Consider the following 18,542-nt stretch of genomic DNA (forward strand, 5'->3'; position numbering starts at 1 on the left):
CACTGGAGAATTCTAGGTCTCTTTGGACCATCTCTCTCAGTTGTGTGTACTGGTGTAATTCCTTGATAGCGATCAGACAGTGGTGACTTACAGTAAGAGAAAACTGAACTCTGAGATCTTCAATTCTGGCAGGCTTTGGTGACTGTCAGTTTTGAGAATTCTCAGTTGGCTCACCAACTCAGCCATATGTTTTCTATAAAGGATGAGAACATCGAAGCTCAGCCTGTAGCAGGGCAGCATCAAGTACTGTCACTGTTACTTCCCTGCTGTTTTAGTTTGTTTTTGTCTTCAATTCTGACCTATGTCTGATGAGCCAGATGTTTACTTGCTGTCTTGTGTATTTATTTTATATATATACTTTATTTATTTTAAGTAGTGTTACACCATGTATGGTCTCAGTTCTGCAGTCTGATCCTACAGCATTTCCCTGCAAGTGTGAGGCCTTGTACTGGGAGGCTGGACTTGGCACACAGCATTAGAGGACATGGAGATCTTTGTCGTCATTAAGTGGGTGTTTTCAGCTGGGATACAGGGTTTTTTCTCCTACATAGTGAGATGTGATCCAGTTACTAGTGAGAGCTTTCCTCTATAGGAGGCTTCCTGTAAGCATAGCCAACACCTTGAGCAAGGTCTGGAAGGTGTGTGGTGCATCACAACTTCAGCAAATTCAGGACTTTGGCAGGAGTTGGCAGGTGTACCTCAAATCTTTCTACTTCTATTATTTGTCCTTAAACCAAAGGAAATTAAACAGGAACCAGCAGGATAGAAATTTGAGTTCTTTCACAGCTATAGGCAAATCGTCCTTCTGTGGCCTGGATTTTCTGGCTATAAACTGAGAGATAGCAATGCTCAGCTTTGTAAAGCACTTTCCTCTCCTGACGTGGTAACTACAAAACAAGTGTAAAGTATTACGATCTCTTACCCCCATTTGAAAATCTCACACTGATTATGTCTGCTTTTCTGTTGGTTTGGTGTTTCTCTAAACGATCAGGGAGAATCACAGTGAGATTGAGAGACGCAGAAGAAATAAGATGACGCAGTACATCACGGAGCTGTCTGACATGGTGCCCACGTGTAGCGCGTTGGCTCGTAAGCCTGACAAGCTGACAATCCTCCGGATGGCTGTTTCACACATGAAATCAATGAGGGGCACTGGGAACAAATCTACCGATGGAGCTTACAAGCCATCGTTTCTTACGGAACAGGTAGATCTTCTCACAAATGTCTGTTTGTTCTGTAAGGAGTTCTAGGCAGCTGAACTGGGCTGTGATGGATCCCATCTGTAATATCTGGGGTACTTTACTGGTTACATTTTTAGTGCAAGAGGGAAGGTGCACCCAGTACTTGAAGAAAAACTGTGTTTGACTGAATGCACTGGAAATTCCTACAATCTTCGCTGTTTGTGAAGTCCTATGGGTGTAATGTGCATTTTTGTGGTCTGAACAATTTAAGTACTTACATGTGTAAGTTATGGCTAGAGGCAATACTTTTTTTTTCTGTTAGAGAAACAGCAGCTGCTGCTGACTTCTCAGTATTCACATCTCTACTTATTTTGGCTTTCCTAAAGTGTGCCTCTAGAGGTGCTGTGCCATTCAACTGCTTTTTGGTACGACACCTTGCTTGCTTAACATTGCAATTTTTTTTGAATCTTGAAGAATGACAGAATTTATTTTAATCTTTGTTAATAATATATTCAAAGCAGGTCTCGTTATCCTTTGAATAGTGCAGCAGTGAGTTTTTTATTTAGAATATGTTCAGAATTGGTGTGTTTTCTTTCCGATGAAAAAGTTGAAGCCAGCAGTAGTCTTCAGGCTGATAAGTATTGATGTGTTATTCATTCTTTGGGGGCCTTAGCAGAATTCATCAGGTTATAATCCTCACCTTACAGGTAGTATCTGCCACTTGCTCACTCTCTTACCTGAACTGGGAAATGGATTATCCAAAGCTCTGTCTGAATTCCAGATGCAGTAACTCACTGCCCTATCTTAGCAAGCCCTTGCATTCACAAGAGCCACCAAGCAAGAGCTGTGAAGCTTGTTTTCTATGAATTGGAGTAATAGTTGTCATCATTTCACAAGAGAAGTTTTCAAGCTCTGTTAACCAAGGGTAGCATGTTCTCATGATGCATGCAGCCGTTTGCATATGCATGTCAAGCTGTTGAGTGTCTAGACCAAGTAGGTATCTGAAAGTGAAGGACAGATTGGAAAAGGAAAGCAAGAAATGATGCAACTTTCTTATGCTCAAACATCCTAAGGGGAGAGGAGGCTGAGGATTCCTATCTTACCCATGTTACAGTTTCTGTCTTCCATCTAGTGACTGTTTAATTTACAAACAGAGCTTATCCTGAGGGGAAAAAAATCCTCAAAAACTGACAGGAGAGCTTGTTCATTTCTTTCCAATTAAATTATCCAGGACGTGTAATTAAAGGATGAAACTGCCATATGAGTTATAGTCCTTAATTTCCTCAGTACTTTTAAATTACTTTTATTTTTATTTTTTTAATATTAGATACCAATCATGCAACATGCAGCAAGTTTTACTTAGTTAATTTTCCTAATGTGAATTGAGATCACCTGTTGAAAGGCAATAAAGGAGAACAAAATTTTGGTTGTTATTAAGGTCAGTTTATGTCTTACTGCAAACTTGAACGTGCCGTTATTTCAGTACTGCAAAGAAAACTTCCCCCAGTGTTTTGATCATCTACTAAAGTCTCTAAAAAATAATATTCTTTGGCACTGGCAGATGTGTTATTTAATTTCTGTTTCATGCTGTCCTTCTAATCAAATCCCTTCCTTGGAAGGAACTGAAACATCTTATCCTGGAGGCTGCAGATGGGTTCCTGTTTGTGGTTGCAGCGGAGACTGGGAGAGTCATCTACGTATCGGACTCAGTGACTCCTGTGCTCAACCAGCCGCAGTCCGAATGGTTTGGCAGCACATTATATGAGCAGGTTCACCCAGACGATGTGGAAAAGCTACGGGAGCAGCTGTGTACATCTGAAAACTCAATGACAGGTCAGATTGGTCCAAAGCATGGTTTGTTGTATTACAGATCCCTGCTGATGTTTTCTGCTGTTCAAACAACTGTTTTACAAATCTCTTAAAAATTGAGTTCAGTGAGATTAGAATACCTTTTTCCTGCAGGCACTGAAGTAATATAAGTCATCTTTTGTGTTACTGCATTTTGTTTGACTTGAGTCAAATCACTTTCATATAGCTCTATCTTCAAACTTCTGGCTTGGGTAGGTTTGGAAGCTGAATTGTTTTCAGACATCGTCTGGAAATCTAGATTGTTTTGCCTTCATTCTCTGTGAACTTGTGACTTCTTTACAAATATGTATTTCTTTATGGCAGTGTTTATTTTGAAGGCAAAAATCATTCTTCAGACTTTTCCATTTTCATAAAAGCTCCTTGTGGTTTTCTAACGGGAATCCTGGAAAAAAAAAACATCTAGTGTTTGGCAGCTGGAAGTCTGATGTGGATTTTAAACAAGAGTTCTGCTCCTGTAGCAGTGGTGTAAGTTAGCTACAGTTGACAATGTGTTATTTAACACAGAAAACTGTATTATACTTGTAGTATAATTCTGGCTTTTACAGTTATTCATGTTTGAGGCTGCCAGTAGGGAACTATCCTCTCTTTAATAGAATATGCATATGTCAGAGCTATGAGAAGTAACTAAATCCTATTTTAACTCAAAATTGGAAAAGGGAAAGCTCAGCATCTCTTTTTATTCTTCCATATAATGTGTTTATAGCTAAAAGAAAAAAGAAAACAACTACAACTGGGAGAACATTACGTATAACCAAATCCTGATCAGTGTTAAAGACACATAATTTCTCCTTGCTGTAGTAGTTCAGACTTCTGACCTGGCTCGCTGGAAGTTTTGTTGTGTTTCATAACTCAAAGGACAGTGAACCAGTTTTGAGTGAACCTGCATGCTGTTTACAGCTTCCATGTTAAAGCAGTGCCAAATTCATGGCTTCCTGTGGTTTGAATATGATGTGGTTTTGGCAGAGCTTTCCTCTATTCATATTGAAAACTCAAAGCAAAATTCTGTGGTAAAAATCCAGATGGATCAAAACCAAACAAATGATTAGGGGAACCTGTGCAGAACAAAACAGCTGAGTTCTGTACCACTTTAAAATGTATATGTGAGATCTGCAAAAGAGCACAGTCACTGTTTTTACTATATAGCATGTTACACATTATAATGCACGTTACCATTTTCCTCTAAGAAGTAATTCAGAACCCAGTTGAACAGTCGCACTTAGACTTCCAGAAGTGTTCTGATGGTTAGTGGGCTTAAGCTGCATAAACTAAAGCAGGACTAGAGAAATGCTGTGCAGTTCTGAAAGTCCAAATCTGTGTTTCTTTCATTTTTCTTTTCTTTTTACACTGAAGTCATCTTTAGCCAGTGGAAAGAAAAGTTCAAATAATTGTATTTGTAGAGCTAAATCCTTTTTTTCCTGTCTGAGTCTTTTGGAGTTGTCAGATTGCCACAGAATTCTTTTAAATCAACAGCACAGGGGCAGCAAAAGTTTTCCCAGTGTGAGAGAAACGGCCAGTTTAGAGCCAGGGTGGCCTGCTTATCTGCACTCTTAAAGGTGTGAAGTCCAGCTGGGTGTAGAAAGATAACTTTTTAGAGACTGGTGAATATGTGTAACTACAGCCTTTTCGAGCATGTGCAGGGAAGAACAGTTCACAATTTATCCTAACTATACAGAGATATTGTACAAGTTTTCCTGTGCAAAGTTACTGTGGTTACTTGTGCACTGCAATTATTGACCCTGGGAAATACCATTAAACAAGAGCAGCACTTCTCTTTATGGACTGTTAGCTAAGCATCAGTTTTCTTTTAAGTAGCATGTCAGGAGCATCGCTCACTCCTTGAGAATACCTTTTTGAGAGCAAGGTCATTCCAGAGTCTGTTCAATCAGTTCCACTTTCCTTCCTGTGACACAAGCCATATTAACAGCATTGTAACAGGTAGGAATAAACTGTAGTGAACAGAAATAATGAGTGCCTTAGTGATTCTTAGAAGCAAGTGAAGTAGGCAAATGCTCTTCTTCCAAGTCAATGTTTACCAAACCAATTGGGCAGCCCAAAGTCTCTCTAGGCTTTCAAAAGTTACGTTTCATGAAGAACAAAGGCCAATGCAGACTTTAGGGAGCTGTAAACTGCAAGGCAGCCAGTCATAAATTTTATTTCTTTCTTTATTTACTTATTTATTTTCCTTCCCAAAGTGGAGTTCACCACAGGCAGCAGGAAAAACCACATTGTTTAGTGGCCTCTGGCAGTTGAATACAGGGGCTACTTAGAAGAAGAGATTTTCTGGTGAAAGAGTAATGAAGTGCTAAGATTTTTAATTTTACTCTCTTCCTCACCTTCTCGGGGTTTGTTTTCTCAACACTGTAGCCTCCTTCCTTGAGCCCTCAAACTGAGGAACTAATGACAACATGCTGACAAAGGAGAGCCTTCATTTGCACCAGATCAGAGCAGTGTCCTCTGACTGTACTTGTTATCAGCGGTGATCATTATCAGTGCATTTCTGGGGTTTTCCCAGCACCTCCTAGCAGTCATATGTCATGCATAAAATGCTCCAGACCCCAAGAACTTGTGAGGCTGCCATTGCCAGAGGGAAGAGAGAAAAGCTGATGGAGAAAGCAGTTTTCCTCTCACATTTCTACCCTCAGGAATAAGACCGGGACTGTGGTTGCATGAGCGTCTCTTTGGCAGTCGTACCAGCTTATGCAATGCTCACCTCATTTCACCCATTAATATTTTGGCATTTGCCATGACTCACTGTAGTACCAGATAAAGGGGCCAGCCCAGCTGAAAGCTAGCCTAAGCAAAAAAAAAAAAACACCTTGTTTGTAGTTGAGAGCTCTTTGGCTTGCCTTATCTTGGGGTTGCTTGAACTCTGTGCTAGCACAAAGGAGAAGCAGGGAATAGTTACAGATCAGGAGAGGGCAGGACTTCAGGAGCAGTAAAAGCATATGCCAAACTGAAGTGGCTGTTTAACTATGGACTTAAAACCGTGATGTGTTTGTGGAGTTAATTGCTTTCTCTATTTTTAACTGTCAGGATATGGGGAAGGATGGATAGTTTCTATTCCATTTTATTTCCTTGGAGATTTTATTCCCTGGAAATGGAACAGTTGTCTGCTTGTTTATTGTACATTAATTGCTAACACATTGTAGCAACGGGAAAGCTGAACTGTGGTGTGTGTGTATGGTTTGAAATGCTCTAGAAAAGACAGCAGCAGCTGAGACTTGACAGCAACAAACGGTCTTCCCAGGAAGCTTGTTTGTGTTATGGATGTGATTCATCAGAATGGGCTAGATATTCCAAGTAATAATGTATTTTCCCTTTTCGTTCCTGGAAACCTGCATCTGGGAAGAGCAAATCACTTTAAATATACACAAAATAAAACCAACAGTAGGATCCATTCACAAAGACATCTTTGTTATCAAGATTCACTGATGAAACTGATGGATGTTGGGGTAAGGACGCAGGTTCAGGGCTGGAGGTTGTGAACTGAGTGAGTAATGCACAGCATAGCAGAGTCCCAGTGCAAGCAGGAGCTTCTAAACTGCTGCAAAAAAAACCCCCAAAAAACTCTCTGATGGCACAGAATATAGAACTTTGAGTAAAATAGTAAGAAAGGCGACTTCTGAAAAATACCTCCATTCCATTTATTCCCCAAAAACTGAACTAAGGAAGCACTGCACAAGGCCTGCTCAGGACACTCATGTTCAGCAGTCTTTATAAACTGTTTTGGCTGGGTAGCAAAGGGATGCTGAAACAGTGTACCTGTGACAATGAAAACCAGAACCTCCACAACTTCCATTTTTCAAGTGATTTAAAAGTGTGTAAGTCAGTTCAGTTGCTGACAGAAAAAGACTGAGGTTACTTCTGGACAGGACCTCTGTGCCAAGTTTAGTCTTGGCATAATATTTTATTGCCATATTTTATAAGTACAAAAAAGTAGAATTTTATGATGGAAATGGTGACAGAACACAGCAAAAATTAAGCTGATAGGTATTATTTTAGAAGAGAAGACCATTGTGTGACAGTTTGCAATGATTCATGAGTACCGTGGAAGTATGAGTCCAAATTAGTTGAACAGAGGATTGGATTGAGGAACCTGTCTCTAGAACCTTCAAGTAACACTTATTCTCCTAGTGGTGGTTTCAGCAAATGCAGTTTTCTGTCTAGCTGTAGAGCTTTTTACTGAGCCCAGTTCGTACGTGGAGCCACAAAAACCTAATGGTGTAGGTAGGAGCCAAATCGTCTGTAAAAAAGAAAAAAACAGTATTAAACTGGAAAGAGGATAATGCCAGAGACCAGTGGAGAAGCAAAGCGAAGCTTTCTAGAGCACTGAACAGATGGGAAATGCTCAATTAACAGTAAATAACCATATGGGAGACAAGATCAGGAATAACTTCTCTTTACAACAGATGCATTTCCTGAAATTCAGCACAGGATTTCTTGTGCTATGAGTTGTCTTGTACCTCCGTGTCAGCTTTCCAAGTCTGATTTCCACTTGATCTTTCTTGAGAAGGAGATTTATTTCCACGCACACTGGTAGCCTATGAATGCAAACATGGTTTTGATGCATGGTCAGTATTTTGAACTCTGACTCAAATTAATGAAAATCCAGATGATACAAAGAAGAGTTGGATGAAATCCTTACTTGGCTTTGCATGCAAAATTCTTTCAAGGGATTCAATAACTCACTTGAAGCATGCCCAGAAACTCAGCTCTGGCAAACAGAATGCCATTATGCCTTAAATGTCATTATCAACAGTGACAGTAAAACTCGTGATTAATGAGAAAGTAATGCATTATCAAAACATTTGATGAATGGGATGACTTCTGCCATGTATTAGCAAACCAAAGAGCTTCTCCAAATCAGTTTTTGAAAATTAGGTCAATCCATTTATTTAAAATGTATCTGTATCTATTAGAGGTATCAGTGCCTAAAAGCTTATACCAAAAAATAAACTCTGTATTCTGACAGATTTTCCCTGTCATCTTTCTGTGCTTTGTGGAAATTGAGATACTTGCCAAAAATGGATGTTTTTCTAATCGGAGCTGTTAACACTCCTTGAAAAAGAAAATTTCCCTTTTGTTCAGATAAATGTGTCCTCATTGAGGCACTTGCCAAAATTAAGAGTGGTAGTAAAACTTGTTTGGGAGTTTATTCTTTGCACTTTGCATCTGAAGAGTACATTTGTCAGAGGTTTATGCATCAGAAGGGCACTCTGCCTGTAGAGGGCTGTTTCAACTGGCAGCACTTTATTTACTTATTTATTTTTACTTCTGTGATTTCTCTTGTGTGTGTGAACTCTAAACAACCATCTGCCTCTGAAATGTGCCCAGCCCAGCAGCTTATGAAGGCAGAGTACAGAGAATTAAAACCAGACCTCAGTACTAAGATTTTAACATTTTAGCACAGCATGACTGACCTAGTAAGACCGCAAGCATCCAGACAGGTAGGGAGTGAGTTGTATTATTTTTTTTGTGTGTTTAGAGGGAATTAATAACTACATATGTCTCTCATTCTGGGATAAAACAGTGGTTCCATCATCAGATATTTTCACTTAAGGTCCTTGAAACGTAACAACCAGCAGGAGGAAGAGAAATGGCCATCAAGTGAATAACATGCAGGACAGCAGATAGGTAGAAGAGGAGGAGAGAAAGTTTCCATGTGCATGGCATGAGATGTCCTGAAGTTGTTCTCTGCAGGACTTCTTGAACCTTGATGCTTAGTATTTTATGGGACTTTTCCACCCGTCCATCCACACCCACCCCCACACACCCACTTTTTTCCATGGAAGGGTCGAAGCCTGAGAGGGCTGTGCCAGAATTACTGCACCTGCAGGAGGAGGGAACAGATATCTTTGGAAAAGAAGCTCTTGCATTGTCTATCTGCTTTTTCAGTATGTGAATTCCTGGAGCATACCGAAATGGTCATGTGTGGAATGTATGACTGGTTCATGTGAACTGAGTATTTCACATTTGAGTCTGGTTTTACTGTAGAAAGAGAGAGTTCTGGCAAGGAATCTTCTCGTATTTAAAACTTGTAAACAATTCTGCTTGCTGCAGACAGCTACCAAATCTCCATGTGATACCTGTTTTTCAGTGAAGTTATGTGGTCCCACCGGCATTGCAGAGAATGAAGATGTTTCAGATGTAAGACTTTCCATTCATACCAGCCCACTGCTGTGCCATTTTTCCGCAGAAAAACATCTGATCACAACTTTGTGGACTTTTTGTTCTGGTAGCAAGAAGGTCAAAGCATGCCAGCCAGTGATGGCATTGGAACTTGGCAGTGTCATGCACGGGAATGAGTGGATTTTGGGCTTTAGTCCTTAGTTCATCTGATTTTTACATATGGAATGAAGGAAGTGAGTGTTTGCTTTCCATTCTGTTAGCAGGCAGATGACTTGGTACGGTAGATGCTTAGGAACAGGAAACAAGCATGCTGTGCATGTACAGCATGTACATCTTGAATATCCCACTGATGTGGCTGAAAGTGATGCCCATGCCTCTCGCTGTATTTCCAGCTTCTCTTCTGTTGATGTTTGATTTGATCTACTGCAGTTTGCCAGCTTAGTGGGTAGATGAGGTTTGTCTGAACCTGTGAACCTGCTGGCATCCAGAAAGAAAACAAGGAAAGTTTTAAACATCCTGTGCATAACGGTAGTTGTATGAGACTTAATGTTTCCTTTCCAATGCATTGCCGTGTTTTTCAGTTGAAGTGAATGTAAAAAAATCCCTCATTTGGTTGTGGCTGTGAGCAGTGCCTGTGGTTGCGGGGTCTTAAAGGGGTAAAGCAGAGTCTGGAATTTGGGTTTTTTGTTAATCATGTGATAAAAAGAGGATTTCAGGGGCCATTCCTACCCTTTGACACACTAGACAATACCACAGAAACAGAAGAACCGAGTCAGCTCTCAAAAATAGTTACTTTTATACGATCATATTTTAAATGTATGGTACATTTAATCTCACTAACTTATTCCAAGAGAATTTTGTTTTGCTTTTGTCTCTGGGGGTGTTTTGGGGGGGAAGAAAAAAAATCCCAAAGGTTGGGAGAAGCCAGCTATGCATAAAACAGTTCATAAAGCAACTCCTACACAAACACTGTGACCCAGTGGTCTCCCTGCTGCTGAGGCACTCAGATTGGGTGGATAGTGCTGGAGGGAAGACTAGTGATGGTAAATTGAATTTTAAAAACGACTTTGCTAATTTTAATGGTTGTTTAAAGCAGTTAGTACCTGTTTCTACAATACAAATAAGGAAGCTAGTATTCTGAGACAGATGTCTTACACCTGAATAGCATTAGGAAATACTTTTAGGGTGGGTTTTCAGGTGCTTGGGCATGCATGTGCAAGTGGGTTTTGTGGTTTTTATTTCTCTTTAGTCCTCACCATGAGTTTCTCAATTGAAAACTGCCATGTATTTAGGTCTGTTATCACAGATGTTTGACTGGATTGTTTTCAGTTGCTGGGTTTTAAGGTTTTTGGTTTCTTTTTGAATGTTCAAATATTTATTCAGCCTGCTCTGTTTTGTTATGATGAAATATATGGAGTTAGCGATTTTTCTGCTTTTGAAAAAAACTAGTGCATTACAAATATCTCACCAAGATGTGCAGCTTAGCACATTGCCACTAAGGCAATCTGAGTGCGCCACTTGCAGCCCACTGTAAATCTTGGATGCCTCAGTGGACAGTCCCCACATGCTGGAAGGGTACAGTACTGTCCTTAACATCTGCCCTGTGGAGAGCCAGCTTTTCCTTCAGGCTAGTTTCTCTGCTGTGCTGCCTCAATTAAGCTAATACAGTGCACTACAATATTTTATTATTGTGTGATGAGTCCCAGCTTAGAGAGGAGCATTGCCTCAAAGACAGTCTTTCACCCCAAGCTTTAAGCAGAGAGTAACTGCCTTACCCACGCTGCTGGCATCTTTCCCTCTTACCTCAAGCTCTCCTACTTCATAGCGAAGGAACAGCAGTGGTTGGACTTCCATGTTCTTTTCCCTTTCCCAGCAGCTTGCTGGGATCATGGCACCACTCGCCTTCACTGTCCCGCTATGGGGAGGGAAATCCTTCCATGCACTGGCACACAGCTAGCACAGTGATGTGGCCCACTGACAGCATTCTGTGGTTTGATTCCCTGGGAGGTGGTGAAGGTGCTGTCCCTGGAAGTATTCAGAAACCATGGAGATGTGGCTCTGAGGGACGTGGTTTAGTAAGCATGGTGGGGATGGTTTGACAGTTGGACTGGGTGATCTTAGTGGTCTATTCCCACCTTAATGATTGTATAATTCCATGGTCCTAGGGTCTGTTTTACTGTAATGCCTTAGATCTGCACTTGGATCACTGAACATACTCCGGTCTGTTTTCGTAGCATGGGAACTCATGCAACTCATGTTCTGTATTTTCAAAAAGATAAAATGTGTAATAATGTTTTGTTACATAAGCCTCGTTTTAATTGAACTAAAGGAATAGCCTGCAGCTTCCCTGAGCCTTTTGTTTTCCTCCTGCTCTCTTACCCTCCTTTTGTTTAAATTTAGTTCCATTCACAGCAGATGTCTCACAAAGTCATCCAGCTTTTATCATTTATTTCCTTCAATGGACTGTTCCATCATATGCCACTGACTCATGGAACTGCCCATAACCTAATTTTAGAGCTAGATTATACTAATTTTTACTAATACAGCATATATTCTAGTTATTTGACTTTGATAATGAAGTACAAGTCACTCAGAATGCAAGAAGCTGAAGCTTTTTTGGCTAAGTGTGTTTGAGTAGGGCTTTCTGCTGAGCATTCAAGTGAGACATTGTTTAATTCAAAAACTACTTACAAGCTTTATGTGTTTATTGTGTAGCTGTGAATGGTAAAAGAATGAATTATGTTTTTAGAATTAGTTTGGATGCCTCTGCTAATGGTTGGAGTAACTGGTGCTGGGGTTTTAGATGCTTTTTCTAACTGTAGGAAGTCTGCTTTGTCTTTTGAGGAACTTTGTATCTTGGGTCACTGGCAGGCCTAAGCATGATGATTTTCTCCATCTCCTTGCAATATATCTGATAGCTGTCAGGAGTGCTGCTGCAGCTGCCCAGCTCACGGAGCCATGAGCTTGGTGATACTTCCTTGTTTAAAAGTAGCTACAAAGATCAGAGCACAGCTGTGTAAGACCTTTCCCAACCCTATAACAACATAATGATTCTGCTAAGTAAGTTTGACAAGACAGTACAAGGATGGAAATCAGAGAACCGCCATCCCAATTTACAGGGAGGGTACTAGAAATAGGGATGACTAGGGACAGCTCACACATCTGTATGGCTTTGCTGAAGTCATTCTATTTAGCGTGCTGAATGCTTCCCATATATAAGATAACTCTTGTTGAGTGTCCCAGATGCACTTAGTCATTAAAATGTTTTTGAATTTCTTATGTTATAACTTAACTTTCCACATGTGCTTTGAATTATTAGCTTGTTTTTTTTTTTTCTCTAGTTTTTCCACGTCCCTCAACAGAGAAGCTTGCATGTGATCTCTAATACTATCCCTTCAAATATTCCCTTAAAATTAATTCAGCAGCATGGCTCAAAAGCCCGTGTAGTTTCCTTTTTAATTTGATTAAAAGGATGCATATTTGCCCAACGCTGTGGAGAATTACATGATGCAGACTGCTTACTCAAACACGAAGGCAGGCACAGCAGAGACCTTTTGGCCTCGTGAGTTTTCATAAGAACAAGTTGTATTAGGCAAACAGCTGTGTAATGTGAGGGGTTTCTTATTAAAAAACAAGGGGAGGGGGCAGGGAGAAGGCTTTTCAATTTCCCTTGGCCTGGTCAGTGTCTTCAGTTAGTAAGTAGGAGACAGATGGATTTGTAAAAATAGCTACATTTCGACTGCATTACTACTACTACTTTTTTTTACTTTAACTTTGATTGCTGCTGATTGGAATCTGTTCTTCATTCTATTGTAAGAATGTCATAACTTGACTCTAATGCTTATACAACGCCTTTAGCAATTAGATGATGTAAACCTTAATACCACTGGAGAGGCTCAAATAGCCCCCCTGAGAAGCCAGGCCACTGAGAAAAATGAGCTTTGATGGTTTATATTTATAAGTGGAACATTATCCATCATTAAGGAATAGGTAGTTCAGGAATTTTTTCATGACTGCAGGGGGAAAAACGAGCAATGGAGAGCATTTCCTGCTTCTAAATAGCATTATGAGTATAGAGTACTTGATTTAAGTGAAATATATTTTCCTTATTTAGGTAATTCATTTCAAATTCTATACTGCTACACCAAGAGGTTATCACTGGATATAGAACCAGATAAATCAGCCACCCAGGCTGTGGTCTTCTCTTGGAAGTGTGATCATGTACATTTCTCATTTAAGCTGATTATGTCCCGATAAGCACACAGTCATCGTGAGATAGCATGGGATTTCTGAGAATCACTGTAGAATATGTAATTGAGAATTATTACCTACAGCTACAGTGTGTTGAGAACTCACATTGCTTATGTGAACTTGGGTCCTGCAGTTCCTGCTGCTGGCTGACTGCAGGCAAGTGGAAATGTTCTCTTGCGCTTCAGTTTTTTCATCTTTAATAGGAATAAAAGCATGGATCTCCTTTGGAATTTACTTTCTTTGCTAAAAAGAAGTACGTGCTCACAGCCAGTTACTCATTATTATACTCATATTGATGCATTTATTTGGTATATTAGTGACGCTTTATAATGTAGTTGGATGAAGAGTGGGATCTGATGCTGCTTCCTGCTGCGCCTGTGTGAGCAGTGAAGCCCACGGCTGTGAGAGCTGAAGCAGCCTTCTAATAACTGTGTGAAAGGCAGTGTCATCTTCAGAGCTAGTGCAACTGCATTTTATCTTTGCCGTCCCACAAGCTGCTTGGTTGATACATGTGCAGGATAATGACAGCTGGGAAGCCCTGTGTGGTCCCTGACTTTGATCCAGGCTGTGTAGGGCTGGCTGATTTATCACTTTTGTGGTGATTTTCAAGGGATGTTGGTATATCATCATCCCTGTGGCTCTGTTCTTCTAGATGTCTGTGGTTATTTTGCATGGCATACTATGCAGGCTTGCCCACGCAGCTGTCTTGAGCCACATTCCAGCTGGATGCCTACACTTGATCTCCAAATACTCCCTATTTTCCACATTAAATGACAGATGGGACAAAGTCAGGAAGGACCTACAGCTTCTTCCTCTACATCTCCAGCTACAAGACTCCGCACACACCTTTTCTGTGTACCTGAGAATTTCCAAGTGCTGGAAATGCTGCTGTGGTAGTTGTGCCTCATTTTGCTTTGCCCAGTACACTCCTGTTCCACGCTTCTGGCTCTACTCTGCCTTTTCCATGTCCTGCTCCACCTAGCTGTCACCTCCAGCGCTCCCACTCCTATTGGAGGTGTGAGGAGAGACCGAAACCACCACGTATTTTCTTCATCCACCTTTGCCTGCTGCTGTCATGCTCCTTTTCAGTAAAACCTGATGATTAAAGGTGCTTTGCATTGAGCTGGTTGGATGCTAGGAGACTCCAGCAGAGGTTGCCTCAGGGCAGGAAGTCCTGTTCTGCAGAAGAGAGAGAAATAACAGTAGTGGTGTACAGCTATGCAGGAAGGGTGAAGTCTCCTGTAGTGAGTTCCCATCACCTGCACAGTCAGACCAGCTGGGACTCAAGGCTGGGCTGTGTGCATGGGGATGCTCTGCCAGATGCCTTCAGGGCAGAATCCAAAGGCTCCACCCAGACCCTCACCTACTTTCCATGTGTGAATTTAAACTACGCGCACACTTGAATAATGCAGTTGCAGTACTTATAATGCATAAATCTGAAGTGTGAAAGAGAAGAGCCTCCAATCTGCTATGAACTCATCTGTTCTGTGTCATTACAATCCTGGCAGCACTTCCATGTGTGGAGGGAATGGCTCTGCCTGCACGCCTGGGTTGTTTGTGGCAGGGCGTCTTGGTGAATGAGTTAAGCATCACGAGTTGGCAAATGTTTTGTGAAAACAACCTCATCAAGCTCTTTATTCTGAACTGTGCATTCTTTGTGGCTTCTCTTGGGTATTTTAAAAGCTGTGAAGAATTGGTGTTTTTGTCACAGGTTTAAAAGATGATTAACTGCTCAGTGAATATGAAGTAGTAGTGTTAAAATAAACACCAGATTATCAGGCACTGCCTATGAGATCTGTGCTGTAGCCACTGATGTGAGTGAGGGGAATGCTCTAAGTGTTGTTCCTATCTTTGTGTTGAGCTGGTGAAGGGATGCTCCCTTCTTGGAAGGTAATTTGGTGACCAGCAGAGAATTTCTGAGCTGTGGCATTTCCTCTCAATCTGCATGTATATTGTTTTATTTATATATTGTGAGCCACCTCTGGTTTTTATGAACATGATTTCCTGGAGGGAGAGCCAGTTTTGATTCTCAGCCTATTCTTAGGTCATCTTTGATTTTATTTTATTTTATGTTGAAATCCACAGGGTAGAAGCTTATTTATTAAACTTAATAGAGCTTATACCACTCGCTGAGATGCATTAAATATGAGATACAATTGTATCCCTTACCATTATAATGGTATAAATTTTTAAGGTTTTTTTATTTTAATTGTTGAATTAATACAGAATAATTGGTTTGCTCTGTCATGAGCTTACTGAGAGTAACTTAATATAAATAGATCAATTTTCAGCTGTTTTAGCTTCTTACTGAAAATATTTAGTTTATATGTTCATAATGCATCTCTTGTTTTCAAGAAGAGTTCTGCCAGCTGGTATCTCACTTAGTGTAAAGCAGAGTGTTCAGCAATGGTTGGTGAATATGTGCAAACTGCTATCAAGGAGGGGAAGGAGTTGGTGTTCTGGACTCTGATTGCTTGTCCAAAGCAGCAGCCAGCATCTTGTATTTGTTCATTTGCAAGGTTGGGCTTCTGTGTGCCGGGTTGCAGCTGATAGCTTTAGTTAAGAACATCTCTCTGCTGCTACTTTCTGAAAGCTTCACGTACTGATAGCATCAACACAGAATAAGTCTTTTGTTTTCTGACATTTCAGCTCACATTTGGATCGGTGTTCTGAAGCCTCAGTACTTTGACCATGAGTTTTCTTTTGGTTTTAATTATTTCCTCTTGTTTTCCTGTGTCCCTGTCTTGCTTTTTCCGTTTTTGTAGTAAGATAAAGAGGTTTTTAGTTTTCATAAGGATTTTTTTGGTGCAGTATTCCTGTGTTCTGTTTGTCTTCCCTGAGTAGCCTGTGGAGTATTTTTGATGAGCACAAAGGTATCTTTTGTTACTTTGTCCAAACCAAACTTAGCTTATCCTTCATTTTATTTTGCCTGGAAAGAAGTATGCAGACAATCCAGTGGCAGAGAATAATTACGAAATGTCTTTGACCTGCAAAGAGCACATTGGATGCTATTACAGCGTGAGTTTGCTGGGTTGCTGAAGGCTATCCTGTTGAGGGCAAGGTGAGACTCCTTACACTAAGATTTTTTTCCTTACTAACTGAGATTCTATGCAAGACATCAGTCCTTCTACTCTCTTGAGTTAGATGGAAAATTGTATTGTGAACTTTACTGTTTTTTTGTGTGCATGATGCCAAAATATTTGAAAGTAAATGCAAGTAGTTTTTTGTTGCAAACCAGGGATATTTCCTTACTGCAAACTCCAGCCCTGAAGCTGGATACCATACAGTTGTTTTTGAGACAGACATTTACAAAGCTACTTGCACAGAACTCATTTGCAGAAGAATGCTCTCACATAACAGGCCCTTCTTTCTAATTACAGGCTGTGAGATTCTTAGGAACTAGAAATCCAACAGGGAAAGCATTTGTGATAGAATTAGGCGTAGATGTCTGTGGAGCTTTGATTCCACCAAAAAAAGAACTGAAAGACTAATAAACAACAGACTGTGTTTGATAATCAGGCTATAAAGCCTAGCATGCAGTGCTTATCCGTGAAGGAACAAATTTCTAGCAGTCTGGTGCTGTTGTATAAAACTGGATTTGAGCCAGACTTCCAGATTTAAAGCCCCTTGAACTCCAGTAGGCCCGAACCAGTCCTTGGCTTAGGTTCATCTCAACCTTTGCAAGCACAGAAAAGATATTTGAACATTCACAGTAGCAATTGAAGGTTCAAAGGGAGGAAAATACATCCATGATCTATTGACTGTTTGCACATACCAGGGCTTTGTTACTACCAATTTGAGCATTTGTCCTCTTGATAGCTTTTAGAACATCTTTGGAAACACACTGCAACATAACACAAAGGGAACGTTCCAGGCATGTATCCACCTGCACTGTTTGAATTGGTTGCTAGCTGTTCTCTCCATTGGGAGAGCTTAGCTTTACTTGTCTTCTCTAATTTTGCCCCAATAATTAATCTCTTGCACATTCTCCTCAACTATGTTGCCCACTCTTACGGCCCTTTCCTGTTGTGGCAGAGGACATCAGCTTCCTGGGTTACATGATGGGTTCTTGCTCAGAAGCCAACTGGAGTATTACAAGTTTAAGCAGTACTGCCATCTGAGTGTGGTCTCTGATGGATAATTTCAATAAATGGTCAGTTATATCCAGACTAACTCGATTTATGTGATAGTTTAATAATCTTGTGGTTGTTTATTTGCTTTCACTTTTGCAGCAGAATAAACTGGTTTTCTCTAAATTGTGCAGCTGCTGCAAACAGTAATAAGATGGCTGTGTCAGACACTCATCCTGCTCTTGCTGTGTCTGAGGGTTGTCGCTGAAGCTGGAGAGGAGAGAAGTTTAATGTGAAAGAGAACTACATGCAATTACCTATTTGTATGGAGCTCACTGGGGGATTCAGCTGCGGGTGGCAGTGAATTGCATTTCCCTTTTAAAATTGCTCCACTTAAACTAGACAAAGAAAAGGGGCAAAAAGTGCACATGTGCACTGTTCAGTTAAAGGAAGTTGTCAGAGCATCCTGAAATATTTCTTACAGGACTATAATTACCAACTTTTTTATCAGATGTGTGTTGTGCAGGTGTCCTGTGGAGAAACCTAAGTGAGTATTTATCACCAAGGAGGCAGCAGTAGTGTACAGGATCAGGAGCACACAGATTGGAATATCGTATGGCTCTGTGACAGAGCTATCATTGCAGTGTATCATCTCCTTGAGCCAAGCTGCATATGTGGAATGAAGTTGTGATTTAAGTCAGTGTAGGACCCACTGAGACCCACTGTGTGAGCAGCTGCCGTGAGTTGTGGGTGATACAAAAGCAGGTAGAAAAGGTGATTTTCTAACTCTGTGCTGGCAGAAGTGGAATCCTGTTTGCAGAGTCGAGTGCAGAGCGACTGAGGAGTCCTGAGAGATGTGGCTGTGCCTTGAGACCAGGCCTTGTGTTGTTGCAGCTGCAGACTTCCACAGCCTTAGGAAACTGTCACAGATATTTTGGTATAGCTCCAGCTTGTCCTGACTTCACTGTTATCTGTCTGCACTTCTTCAGGATTGCCTGGTAAAAGCTACTTGCTGTAAACCGCAGTCTGAAAGTACAGATAG

General features: G+C 40.7%; 1 protein-coding gene across 7 annotated transcripts in view; it reads left to right on the forward strand.

Annotated features, from left to right (window-relative positions):
* ARNT2 (aryl hydrocarbon receptor nuclear translocator 2) overlaps positions 1 to 18,542 on the forward strand; it is a 92,369-nt gene that overhangs the window by 29,735 nt on the left and 44,092 nt on the right. For all 7 annotated transcript variants that reach the window (XM_052671663.1, XM_052671667.1, XM_052671661.1 and 4 more), the window contains 2 exons: positions 992 to 1,205; positions 2,801 to 3,014. In XM_052671663.1, the coding sequence (XP_052527623.1) occupies positions 992 to 1,205; positions 2,801 to 3,014 (428 nt within the window). The remainder of the gene's footprint in view (positions 1 to 991; positions 1,206 to 2,800; positions 3,015 to 18,542) is intronic.

Source organism: Tympanuchus pallidicinctus, unplaced genomic scaffold, assembly GCF_026119805.1.
Source record: "Tympanuchus pallidicinctus isolate F22 unplaced genomic scaffold, pur_lepc_1.0 scaffold12, whole genome shotgun sequence".
Lineage (NCBI taxonomy): Eukaryota > Metazoa > Chordata > Aves > Galliformes > Phasianidae > Tympanuchus > Tympanuchus pallidicinctus.